The 12,444-nt window shown below is 44.4% G+C and overlaps 1 protein-coding gene across 2 annotated transcripts; it reads left to right on the plus strand.

Moving 5' to 3' along the window:
• The first annotated feature begins 1,805 nt into the window (after positions 1 to 1,805).
• Positions 1,806 to 11,762, plus strand: LOC310682895 (arylacetamide deacetylase-like 4). Of its 2 annotated transcripts, none has more exons than XM_083452217.1 (4): positions 1,806 to 1,928; positions 4,205 to 4,421; positions 5,559 to 5,622; positions 7,244 to 11,762. In XM_083452217.1, exons 1-4 carry the CDS (start codon positions 1,809 to 1,811, stop codon positions 8,022 to 8,024), a joined length of 1,182 nt encoding a protein of 393 aa, XP_083308343.1. In that variant the 5' UTR covers positions 1,806 to 1,808; the 3' UTR covers positions 8,025 to 11,762. The 2 variants fall into 2 exon arrangements, with proteins under 2 accessions (XP_083308343.1, XP_083308342.1); XM_083452216.1 differs by having other exon boundaries at positions 1,837 to 2,085.
• Positions 11,763 to 12,444: the final 682 nt, after the last annotated feature.

Here is a 12,444-nt window from a genome sequence, read left to right on the forward strand (position 1 = left end):
ATAAGCCAACTGCTCTAATACTACAGAAATGCTCCTTTGATCTGGCTTGTCCTACATTCTATGGAGAATCCATTAGCTCACTAGCACAGGTCTACTATTATTACTTTCTTTTGTAAACAACGAACACTGCCACACAGGCAGCATTTATTTATTGTTTGTTTCAGAAAATGCTTATATTGTTGTGTTTTAAACACACACACCAACCTCAAAGCAGTTTGCAAAAAGATAAAAGGAGAAAATCAAGGCGTGGGGGGGTACCTAATATTTTAAAACAATGCAGTGGTTAAAATACAATAGTTAATATACTAAAGCAGATTAAAATTACCTCAACTTCCTAAGCATCTAGGCAGGCTTGTCTAAAGAAGAAGGCAACTAGTACAGTGAAGGCACCTATAATCTCAATAGACAGGCAGTTCCAAAGTGTAGGTGCTGCGACACTCAACAATTGCAGACTGGGTATTATGTCACCCCCAAAGTGGTGTGGGGTTGCCATACGTCCCAGAGACGTCCTCTTTCTCAGGCCTAAAAATTCTATGGGACTGTGCTTTGGGGGACTGAACTCCAGGTTCCCTGAACCTGGATTGGCTGCAGAGGCGGGTACCTGGCCTGACATGGCTGGCTGTATTGAACCTGGACCTGTTAGACTGCTGGACCACTCACTAGCATTTGTTCTTGGGACTGTGTACATCAGTGGGACTGGTTGCCAGGTACACTGGGGTTCAGGGCATGCAGGAATCCGGTCCTTATGTAACCAGTGTGTGAACTCCTGTGGCAAGGCTTTACAGGTCCAGGAATGGCTGAAGCTGTCAAACCATCCACACTTGGTCAACTTGGCAGAAGCACTTGGCAGAAGCACCCCAAACTGCGAACCTGCTCCTTCAGGGTGGATGCATCCTGTGTAGGCAAGATACCATGGTCGATGATATTGAATGCTGATGAGAGAGTAAGAAGCAGGAGCAAGGTTGTACTCCAGTAATCCCGCTCTCTGCATCAGGGTGACCAAGGCCAATTCAGTTCTATGGCCAGGCTGGATTGGAATGGATCTAAACAGCATGACAGTGCCCATTTTAGGTTAGGATCCTACTAATTCCTCCTTAGATCTCACTTGACTTCACTAGGTCTACTCTGAATAGGACTAATGTTGGCTGCAACCTATTATGCTGAAATGACCTCATGAGAAGGATCTGTTCTCTTGTCTTCTATAAAGCAACCTGCACACTAATGGTGATGTCCGTGTATAAATACAGAGAGACACACACTTTCTAGACCTGTGTTTCCCAAACCTGGGTCTCCAGCTGTTTTTGGACTACAACTTCCATCATCCCTAGCTAGCAAGACCAGTGACCAAGGATGATGGGAATTGTATCCCAAAAACAGCTGGAGACCCAAGTCTGGGAAACACTCTTCTAGACTAAGCAGGGATGAGCAATATCTGTGTCCCTGCAGATGATTTTGGACTTCAGCTCCCATGAGCCCCAGCCAGCATGGCCAAGAGCGATGGGAGTTGTAGTCCAGCAACATCTGGAGGGCCACAGGTTCCCCATCCCTGCCCTCTTCATATCTCTGTCTATTTTTCTATATAAACATATGAGTGCAAATTTAATAAATAATAAAGTTTGGAATATTAATTTCCTTAGAAATGAAGTCCATTTTTCCTATCTAACTTGCTCCCCATTGCAACCTCCTTTGATTTATTGATGAGCAGCTCTTTGTTGTCATATGGGTGTTTTGCATCGTGGGCAGAGGTGGAGCCAGGCTGATACTGTCTATTCTAATTTGTCCACGAGACCTTTTGCCCTATGACAAATATGTGTCGAAGCTCTTTCATCGCCTACATAAAGAAACAACTGGTTGACACGGCAGGAGGAGCTGCCATAACCACAACATTTGCTTTGGCCACAGCAAAGTGGAAGGATGTCCTTTGGCAGGTTCGTAGCATCTGCTCTTGTTACAGTTTGCGTCTATCCAGCCTTGTTTCTGGTCTCCACTGTCACCCACTTTGCCCAAGCTGTCTTGCCTCCTGGAATTGACCAGCCATTAAAGCTCCGTCTTTGTCATATTATATTCATCTCCTTGTTCCCTCTGGTAAGTGTTCCTTAATTCTGAGTACTCAGAAGCTCTTAATCTCAGAGGTATAGGTTCAAGCCCCATGTTGGGCAAAAGATTCCTGCACTCCTAAGCCTATTGCGGAATGGTATTATAGCCTCCAGGGTCAGGGAAAGTCTAGCAGTGCCTATTAACTATTTGAGAACATTAGCAGGGTAGGGTTGAACTAGATGTACTCTTGGTCTGAACTGGAATGGGAGGAACTGTCAATTTTGTTTTCTCACCTTTCCAATCTTAACTTCACTCTACTTTTGCCTCAGTTTCTGGTGCATGTTTGCTTGTTTCCCCACCCAGGTCCTTCTCAAGCAATCTGAGACTCCATTGCCTTATCTGTCTCTTCTCTGCTCCCTTCATACCTCTTCTGGTCCTGGGAAACCAGGGGAGAAGGAAGCTGATTGCAGCAGGAGGAGAAGACTCACTGTCTTCTTCGGCAGCCTGCTTGGCCTCCCTCCCTTGTAGCCTTTGCTTCTACCTCTGCTTCTGGACTCTTTCTGCTCACCAAACCCTATTACCTCTTCAGCTCCCGACACCTCTTCTGCTCCCTCTTCTCCCTCTGACCACGTATTGTGGTCCCACTACAACTCTCCAGTACAAGACAGAGGACCGGATAAACCATCGAGCTAGTCTTCTTGTGTCCTTACCTGTCACCTTACCTGTTTAGTATCATCTGCAACCTTCAGCCATGCTGGCTGCAACTGATCTGAGTTGAAATCCTGCCACTGGCTCCCCAAATTTGATTTGTATAATGGAAATGAAAGGGAGGGCAAGTTGATGGCAAAACACAAACAGGATTCTGCTTGTTTCAGTTTTCCATTTATTGCAACTCTTTTTTATGCTTTATTGGTTGAAAACTTTATAATGGATGTTACAGGCAAAATGAGAAATACAAATAAACAATTATTCATTCTTTAACTAATATTTGCTTTTGTAGATTTGACAAGACCTCCAATCTTCCCCTTGCGTTCCCAAATTAAGTTCCTTAAATATGCACTTAAACTTTACTTTCTCTATGTTATTTGACTTATTATAAATTTTATTTTATAAAATTAACCTAGTTACACACCAAAGCTCAATCAAGACCAGCCAATTGATTTTTTGACAGTGTTCTTTTACATATACTCTGTATGTATCCCACTCTCGGATACATTTTTCATCTGTAACATCTCTTAACCTTTCTGATCTCACCAGCTCAGCGTACTCTCTTATTTTGTTTTGCCTTTCTAATTTAGATGGAATCTCTCCCTTCCAGTCTTTTGCAATTAGCATACTAGCAGCAACTATAACATACATAAAGACTCTCCTGAATCTTTTGGGGATTTCATTACCCATAATTTCTAGCAGGAAGGCTTCAGGTTTTTTAGGGAAGGAGCATTTGAACATTTTCTTGAGCTCATTATAAATCATTTCCCAAAATTGTCTGATCTTTTTACAGTTCCACCACATGTGGATCCATGTGCCTTCAGCCTCCCTGCATTTCCAGCAAGCATTTGTCTTAGATCTGAACATTTTGGCAAGCTTAACAGGCATTAGATGCCACCTGGAAAGCATTTTCATGCAATTTTCCTTAAATCATAAAAGGGTAAAGGTAAAGGGACCCCTGACCATTAGGTCCAGTCGTGGCTGACTCTGGGGTTGCGGCACTCATCTCGCTTTATTGGCCGAGGGAGCCGGCATACAGCTTCCAGGTCATGTGGCCAGAATGACTAAGCTGCTTCTGGCGAACCAGAGCAGCGCACGGAAACACCATTTACCTTCCTGCCAGAGCGGTACCTATTTATCAACTTGCACTTTGACGTGCTTTCGAACTGCTAGGTTGGCAGGAGCAGGGACTTAGCAATGGGAGCTCACCCTGTCGCGGGGATTCGAACCGCCGACCTTCTGATTGGCAAGTCCTAGGCTCTGTGGTTTAACCCACAGCGCCACCTGCATGTTAAATCATAACATGCTGTAATTTTGATGTCTTCCTTCCAGAGTCTCTCCCAACTTTCCATGTAGATGTTGCAGCAGCGGCGGTTCCATTTATTGCAACTCTATAGTCATCTGACCTTTTCAAACAAATAGTTCACATCTTTTTTTCCCTTTTTCTTTTTGCAAACAGGGAGCAATTGGGAAGAAACTGGGACTGTTCTCTGTTTTGGATCTTTTGAGACTTGTAGCAAATGGATTCCCACTCCTCCCGGATGCATCCCTTCTAATTCAGAACCAGCAGTTTGACGAGGTGCCGGTCAGGGTTTATCAGCCTAAGAAAACAACTACTGGGAAAAGGAAAGCTTTTGTTTTTATTCATGGAGGGTCTGGTGTCTTTGGAAGTCCTGGTAAGAAAAAAAGGCTTCTTTAGATGACGACTGAGCAAACAAAATTACAGAGTGTTATTTTTAGGTCAAAACGAAAATGAAACCCCATCAGTGCTGTGCTACATTTTTGGGTGATTTAGTTTTTTCAGTGGGGGGGGGAGCTGCAGAGGTGTGCTGAAAAAGTTGTGACCTACCCTTAAGGTCCAACTCTTTCTTTCTCTCCACTGGAGGTTTTTAAACAGAGGTTGGGTGGCCGTCTGTCAGGGATTCTTTAGCTGTGATTCCAGCTTTGCAGGGGGTTGAGCTAGGCGATCCCTAGGATCCCTTCCCGCTCCATGATTCTGTGATTCATTCACACCCTGCATATTCTGCTTGTCTGCCCTGCTTTTGTAGAAGCTTATTACTTCTCGACTGCCTATCCCTAACCCACACCCCCTCTCCTTAGACCACATCTTTCCCTTGCTCTGCTCCATGCTCTCCTCAAATATACGGGGATAGCTCACTCAGTAGAGCATGAGATTCTTAATCTCAAGGTCACGGGTTCACGTCCCATGTTGGGCAAAAGATTCCTGCAGCGGGTTGGACTAGATGACACTCATGGTCCCTTCCAACTGCACAATTCCATGATCCTAAGTGTCCTGAGCTGTGATGAAGCTTCCTGCTTGACTATCTGCATGGACCTCTAAGTCTACCTCTGGCTGGAATGTAGCCTACAGCACTACAAATGTAAGAACTTTGTCCATTGCTCCACCTAATTTGTTTGGTTGGTTGATTGTTGGATGTTTGCATCAGGCCCTCCCCACCACCCTTAGCCTGTGCCCTCTAATAATAATAATAATTATAATAATTGTAATAATATTTATTTATTTATTTATACATACATACCCCACCCATCTGACTGGGTTTACTCAGCCACTTTGGGCAGCTTCCAACAAAGATTAAAAATAAATTAAAACATGAGTCATTAAAAACTTCCCTAAACAGGGCTGCCTCCTAGAAAGTTTCCTAAGAGGGAATCTAGGACCTGGGCTGAGAATAAAAGATCCCCCCCCCCACCCCTCGCTTTAGGACATCACCTGGCCATCTCTCTGCAAACGGTTTAAGGGGCTATAGTTGGTTTGATTGACCTTGTATGCATTTCAACTGTCTCACTTTTAGAGGGCTACGAGAGATTATTGCGGCATATTGTCAAGGAATGTGGAGTGGTGATTGTAGCTGTTAGGTAAGTGCCATCTCCATCTTGCCATTGCTCCCTGATTACGCTCTTAAAACCCAAGGCATTTCAGCACCTGTGGCGAAACACCCATTGCTGCACCTGTGATGGGAATGCAAGCTCCTAAAGGAGTCTCCCCTGCTCTCCTCTTTCTAACTCAGCAACAGGGGAAGCGTTCCAGAGAGATCTGTTGCTAGTCCCCCTAGACACAAGGGAGACCAGCGGCAAAGCTGCATGCAGGAATGGGTTTGCTGCCCCTTCAGGGTTGCCGCCTGAGGCAGCCATCTCACCCAGCCTCATGTGTAGGTTGATTCTGGTGAGGTGGCCGATCAGATGTCTGTGGGAACCAGCAAGAAGGATTTGAGGATATAAAAGCACTCTGCCCTTCTGTGGGTCTTCCAGCAAGTCCTATTCAGAAGCATTGCATATCCAACTGTGGAAACAGAGCAGAGACATTTTGGAGCGTAGCCCTCAATAGCCCCCTCCTCTATTAATTTGTCCAATCTTCTTTTAAAGCCATCCAAGATGGTGGCCATCACTGCCTCCTGTGGGATAGCACTCCGTAGATTAACTATGCTCTGCGTGAAGAGCCCTTCCAACATTCAGCTTCATTGAATGTCTACGAGTTCTAGCATCACAAGAGAGCAAGAAAAAACTTTCTCCATGTTTTACCTCTTACCTTGTAAGAGCCAGCTGTGACCATCAAACTCGCTCTCTAGTCTGTCTGCATCTCCCTCCTCACACCAAGGTTTTCTATTTCATAGCTTAAAAATGGAACATGTGTGCCTTCGCCAGACCTTACTAGGGATGCGGGTGGCGCTGTGGTCCAAACCACTGAGCCTATTGGGCTTGCCGATCGGAAGGTCGGCAGTTTGAATCCCCTTGACAGAGTGAGCTCCTGTTGCTCTATCCCAGTTCCTGCCAACCTAGCAGTTCGAAAGCACACCAGTGCAAGTAAATAAATAAATACCACTGTGGCGGGAAGGTAAAGGGTGTTTGATTGGACTTAACCGTCCAGGGGTACTTTACCTCCCCCCCCCCCTTTACTGGGTTCATGGTATGTTTTCTGAACTAGGATGTTTATTTAAAAGAGAGACCAAATGTTTCTGAGTACTCAAGATCACCTCCATGCCCGTGGCTGCACTGATCTTGGAGGATCAGCCCCTAGTTCTAATTTCAGTACCTCTACCACCAATTGAAAGGGACACGGGTGGCGCTGTGGGTTAAACCACAGAGCCTAGGACTTGCCGATCAGAAGGTCGGCGGTTCGAATCCCCGCAATGGGGTGAGCTCCCATTGCTCGGTCCCTGCTCCTGCCAACCTAGCAGTTCGAAAGCACGTCAAAGTCCAAGTAGATAAATAGGTACCGCTTTGGCGGGAAGGTAAACGGCATTTCCGTACGCTGCTCTGGTTCACCAGAAGCGGCTTAGTAATGCTGGCCACATGACCCAGAAGCTGTACGCTGGCTTCCTTGGCCAATAAAGCGAGATGAGCACCGCAACCCCAGAGTCGGCTACAACTGGACCTAATGGTCAGGGGTCCCTTTACCTTTACCACCAATTGAAAACAGGATAATAATTCTTCTGCACATATGATAAGAAGCAATGACACCCCTTTTTTTTCTCTCCAGGTATGGGCTTGGTCCAGAGAACCCTTACCCAAACCAGTATGTCGAATGTCTCAGGGCCCTTGTGTACTTCATGAGGAATGTTGCTGATTATCATGTGGACTCCTCCCGTATTATTGTTGGGGGGGACAGCTGTGGGGGCAATTTTGCCGCCCGACTTTGCCAGTTGCTGGTGGACAGGAATGATCTCCCCAAGGTTCATGCCCAGATGTTGATTTATCCAGCACTGCAGGGAATGGACTTCAACCTGCCTTCCTATCAGCAGAACAGCCATGTGCCTATCTTGTTCAGGCAGGTGATAGGCCATTATGTATGCCTTTACCTGAATAAGAATACTTGCCTTGCAAATGATGTCCTGGAAGGCTGCCATGTTCCTGAGCATATCAGACTGAAGTACCAGAAATGGGTAAATGGAGACCTCATTCCTGAAGAATTCAAAGTCAGAGGCTACAAACCGCAAGACCCCAAAATATGTAAATTTAAACCTAAGGTGTATGAAGAAATGAAACAAATATTGGAGTTGACGTTTTCACCACTTTTTGCTGAAGATGCTGTCATCTGCAAGCTTCCACAGACATACCTTTTGACCTGTGAGTTTGATGTGCTTAGGGATGACGGGCTTCTGTACAAGAAGCGGTTAGAGGACAATGGTGTGTCTGTAAAATGGGTCCATCTTGCAAATGGCTTTCATGCGGTGGCCGTTTGTTTCGGCTATGGGAATCTGTCATTTCCGTCGTCAGATCAGATTGCGGAAAGTGTAGTGGAATTTGTCAAATCTTTATAAGGCAAAGGGACAAGGAAACAAATTGCCTTGTCCCACCCTCTCCTGAAATGTTGAGCCCACATTACATCTCTAAAGAAACGGTGTTGGCTAAGGCCCCCTGCCACTCACCAAAACCCCCCCTAAACAAATGGTGTAGTACAAATGGTTGTATCCCATTAAATCCAACACAGAGTAGACCTATTGAGATGAATGCACCTAAGTTAGTCATGCTCACCAATTTCAGTGTGTCTACTCCGAGCAGGGCTATCATAATAGAAACCAAATTGTTGGCATGCATCTGTCTCGGGAGACAATGGAAGAGTGTGCCTTTGATTGTGAGGTCAAACTGTTGGGAGGTCGCAGTGCCTGCTGTGGCTGTAGGGACCAATGCAGGAGAGACATGTTTTGTTGCATCTGGGGCAGATGGAGGCATCCGGTTGTGCTGCTGTAGATACACCATGGTGTTTCTTCTCTCTGAGCTCCTCCCAGGGAACATTCATCCTCTGGTCACTGCTATGGACACAACCTGACTGTCTGTCTCCAGGCACTGTGGTTGTCTGCAAGGGATTATCACACGGCTGGGTTGATGTTGCCAACCTTCACAACTTTGTTTGGGACTCTATCCTGCCATGTGATACCCCAAATCCTCCTGAGACAGTGCATGTGGAAGGTGTTGTGGCATTGCTTGACTCACTTCCATAAAGCAGCATGCTCAACACACAAGCGGTCCTGTATACCTGAAGGAGCGTCTCCACTCCCATCATTCAGCCCAGACACTGAGATCCAGCACCGAGGGACTTCTGGCAGTTCCCTCATTGTGAGAAGTGAGGTTACAGGGAACCAGAAAGAGGGCCTTCTCGGTAGTGGTGCCTGCCCTGTGGAACACCCTCCCATCAGATGTCAAGGAAATAAACAACTATCCTATTTTTAAAAGACATCTGAAGGCAGCCCTGTTTAGGGAAGTTTTTAATATTTAATGCTTTATTGTTTTTAACACTCGATTGGGAGACGCCCAGAGTGGCTGGGGAAACTCAGCCAGATGGGTGGGGTATAAATAATATATTATTATTATTATTATTATTATTATTATTATTATTATTAGCTTGGTAGACCTTCATCTTGGTATTGGATGTTAGTATCATATTCTCCCATACCCTTTTGGAGAGGTGAGCCATTGCCATAATTGCCTTGCCAATATGCTTGTCCAGCTAAGCATCGAGAGAGGTTGCTGGTTATGGTAGAACCCGGCTAGACAAATTTGTCTGCCATCTTGCCTACTCTGAGCTAACATAATATAAACCAAACAATGCATTATTTATTCAGGGACAAAACAAGGATTTCTTTCACCCAGGTCAAAGACTCAGATCAGCACCATCCCATGTATGATTGCATGCACATGTACACACACACACACACACACACACACAGCTCAACAAGTTTGTTCTTGAAGGGCATAAAAAGTAGGTAATATGATATTTGAATACACACAAACACACACAGTTTTTATTGGTTTCCAACATAATTTAAGCAACAAAATATCCAACAGGATATTTGGGGGTGAATAGGAGTCGCAGGGGAGGGTTCCTGGGAAGGGAGGACAGGGCAGAAGAGAAGCCCAGACAGTAAAATTGGTGGGAGGCTGAGAGCAGCTATGGTGCCTTCTGAAGGCTTCACTCCGGGCAAAATTCCTGGCTAAAATGCCCTTAGTTATGCCACCGATTTATTTCTTTAACATATTCCTATCTGCCTTTCTCCCAAACTGGGATTCAAGGAAGCTTCCAACATATGAGAAACATTATAAAATACAAAGCAATAAAAACAAGCTAGTTATAAGCAATAATTAAAATAATGTACATAAAGAACACATTTAGAACCAGCAATCAAATTATAACTTGCCCTGCCAGCAGCCTGGCAGTTAGCATTGTCTGCTCCTTAGTTTCCAAAGGCTTCTTGGAACAAGGAGGTCTAAGCCTGCCAGCAGAAGGATAACGAGGAGCAAACCAGTCTAAGAGCATTTCAGGGAAGGGATTCTGCAACACAGGAGCGGCCTCAGACAAAGCTTTCCTTTGTGTCACCACCCACTGTGCCTCTGATGTTGGCTGGACTAAAAAAAGGTGATCACCTGGGCAGGTTGATACAGGGAATCTTTTAGGTAGCATGGGATAAGGCATTGATCCATCAGTCCCAAGCCTGCCTTGAGCATCAGAGCCTACCTGCAAACGCTAATGTATAATCCAGTGGTTCTCAAAGTGTGTGGTATACCGCACTGGTGTGGCAAGAGAGGATGGCAGGAATAATAATAACAACAATAATTTATTATTTATACCCCGCCCATCTGGCTGGGTTTCCCCAGCCACTCTGGGCGGCTTCCAACAGAATATTAAAATACAATAACCTATTAAACATTAAAAGTTTCCCTAAACAGGGCTGCCTTCAGATGTCTTCTAAAAATCTGGTAGTTGCTCTTCTCTTCGACATTTGGTGGGAGGGCGTTCCACAGGGCGAGTGCCACTACCGAGAAGGCCCTCTTCCTGGTTCCCTGTAACTTGGCTTCTCGCAGTGAGGGAACCGCCAAAAGGCCCTCGGTGCTGGACCTCAGTGTCTGGGCAGAATGATGGGGGGTGAAGAACGATCAAAGAAACATTTAAATATTTCAGTGTAGTATAGTGTAGTATCAAAATAATTTTGTTTAGCTGAAGAATATGGAGAGATGCTGTATCTTTTCGGAATCAAACACTGCTAGGAGATTTTTCTTTTGGTTTCCAGGGTATTTCTTACCAATAAGAAAATTGATTTTGCATGAGCAAATTCTTATTCTGAAAGTGCGACCAACAGAAAAATGTTTGAGGACCACTGGTATAACCCTTTCATTCCTGCATTACAGGGACTTGGACTAGATGACTCTCAGGGTCTGCAATTCTGTGAACCTTTCTGCTTTCAGACAACAGGGTCAAGAAACAAACGCCTGCCTTTGTTTGCAAATTAAATTAGTTGCACCATTGTTTGGGAAACATATGTGGGACTAGCATTGGGAAATGCAATTTAAACCAGTGATTAATAGGATGAGTAAGATTGCTACTTTGTGGAAACTGTGGGTTCTTGACTGCTGCAATAAATGCAGCAAATGAATGGACTAATTTGCTTGTATATCCATAAACTTTTTATAATTCTTTAAAATGACCTTTTATCTTCCTTGATTTTATTTATTTATTTGTTTGTTTGTTTCCCACTTTTCGTCTGGGATAGCTCAGTCAGTAGGGCATGAGATTTCGTGTCAGGGTCACGGAATCGAGCCCCACGCTGGGCAAAAGATTCCTGCATGACAGGAGGTTGGACTAGATGACCCTGGTGGTCCCTTCCGACTCCATGATTGTAAAATAATCCCAAAGTGGGTTACAATATAGCAAAATGGGCCATATCCAACTCAGTCCTACTCAAACTGGACCCATCGCAATTACTCAAATGGGTTAAGCCGACATGCATTTTCAAATGTTATTTTCTTCTTTGGATAATGTATATGTCTAACTACTGGTTTTCATTTTCTTTTTTAAAATGTTTTTATTAACAATTTCAAGATAACAAATGATCAAAACATATCATATTCATTATTTCTCCCCTTTCCCCCTTCAAACCCTCCCCCCCGAGACTTCCCTCAGCTCCTCCCCCTGATTTCTCAACACATATTATTCTCTGCATGTTATAAAATTATACATATCCTTACTGTTATCAACCAATAAATTTGTGTCTGTTTATTCAAAATCTGCTAAGGAGTCCAATTCATTTTGTTGTCTTTTTAGGTAACTTGTAAAAAGCTCCCATTCTTCCTTAAAGTCACAATTGTCCTTGTCCCGCAATTTGTATGTCAATTTAGCCAGCTCTGCGTAGCTCATCCATTTTTCTTGCCACTGTTCTTTCATTGGGATTTCCTCATTCTTCCATCCTTGTGCTATCAAGACTCTTGCTGCTGTTGTAGCATACATAAATAAGTTCTTTGTTTTTCTTGGCAGGCCTTGTCCTACAATCCCTAACAGAAATGCTTCTGATTATTTTTTTTTACAAATGTCATTTTAAACATTTTTTTTTCAACTTAAGCTACTGGTTTTCTTCATATTTGGAATCAGCTTGCCTTTTGCTTCTTGTGAGATATAATTTCGAAGTGTATCTTCTGCTTAATGTAAAATATGCTTAGTGGTTTCAACAATCAAGCATGGTACAAATCCTGTTAAATAGATAGCTGAACTTAAGTTACATGTGCCCATTCCTTTCAGTGGGTTGAAAGCTTTTTGGGTTGAGAGCCAGTGTGGTGTAGTGGTTAAGAGCAGTAGTCTCGTAATCTGGGGAACCGGGTTCACGTCTCCGCTCCTCCACATGCAGCTGCTGGGTGACGTTGGGCTAATCACACTTCTTTGAAGTCTCTCAGCCCCGCTCACCTCACAGTGTG

The sequence above is a fragment of the Podarcis tiliguerta genome (genome assembly GCF_965153285.1).
Source record: "Podarcis tiliguerta genome assembly, chromosome: 8".
Lineage (NCBI taxonomy): Eukaryota > Metazoa > Chordata > Lepidosauria > Squamata > Lacertidae > Podarcis > Podarcis tiliguerta.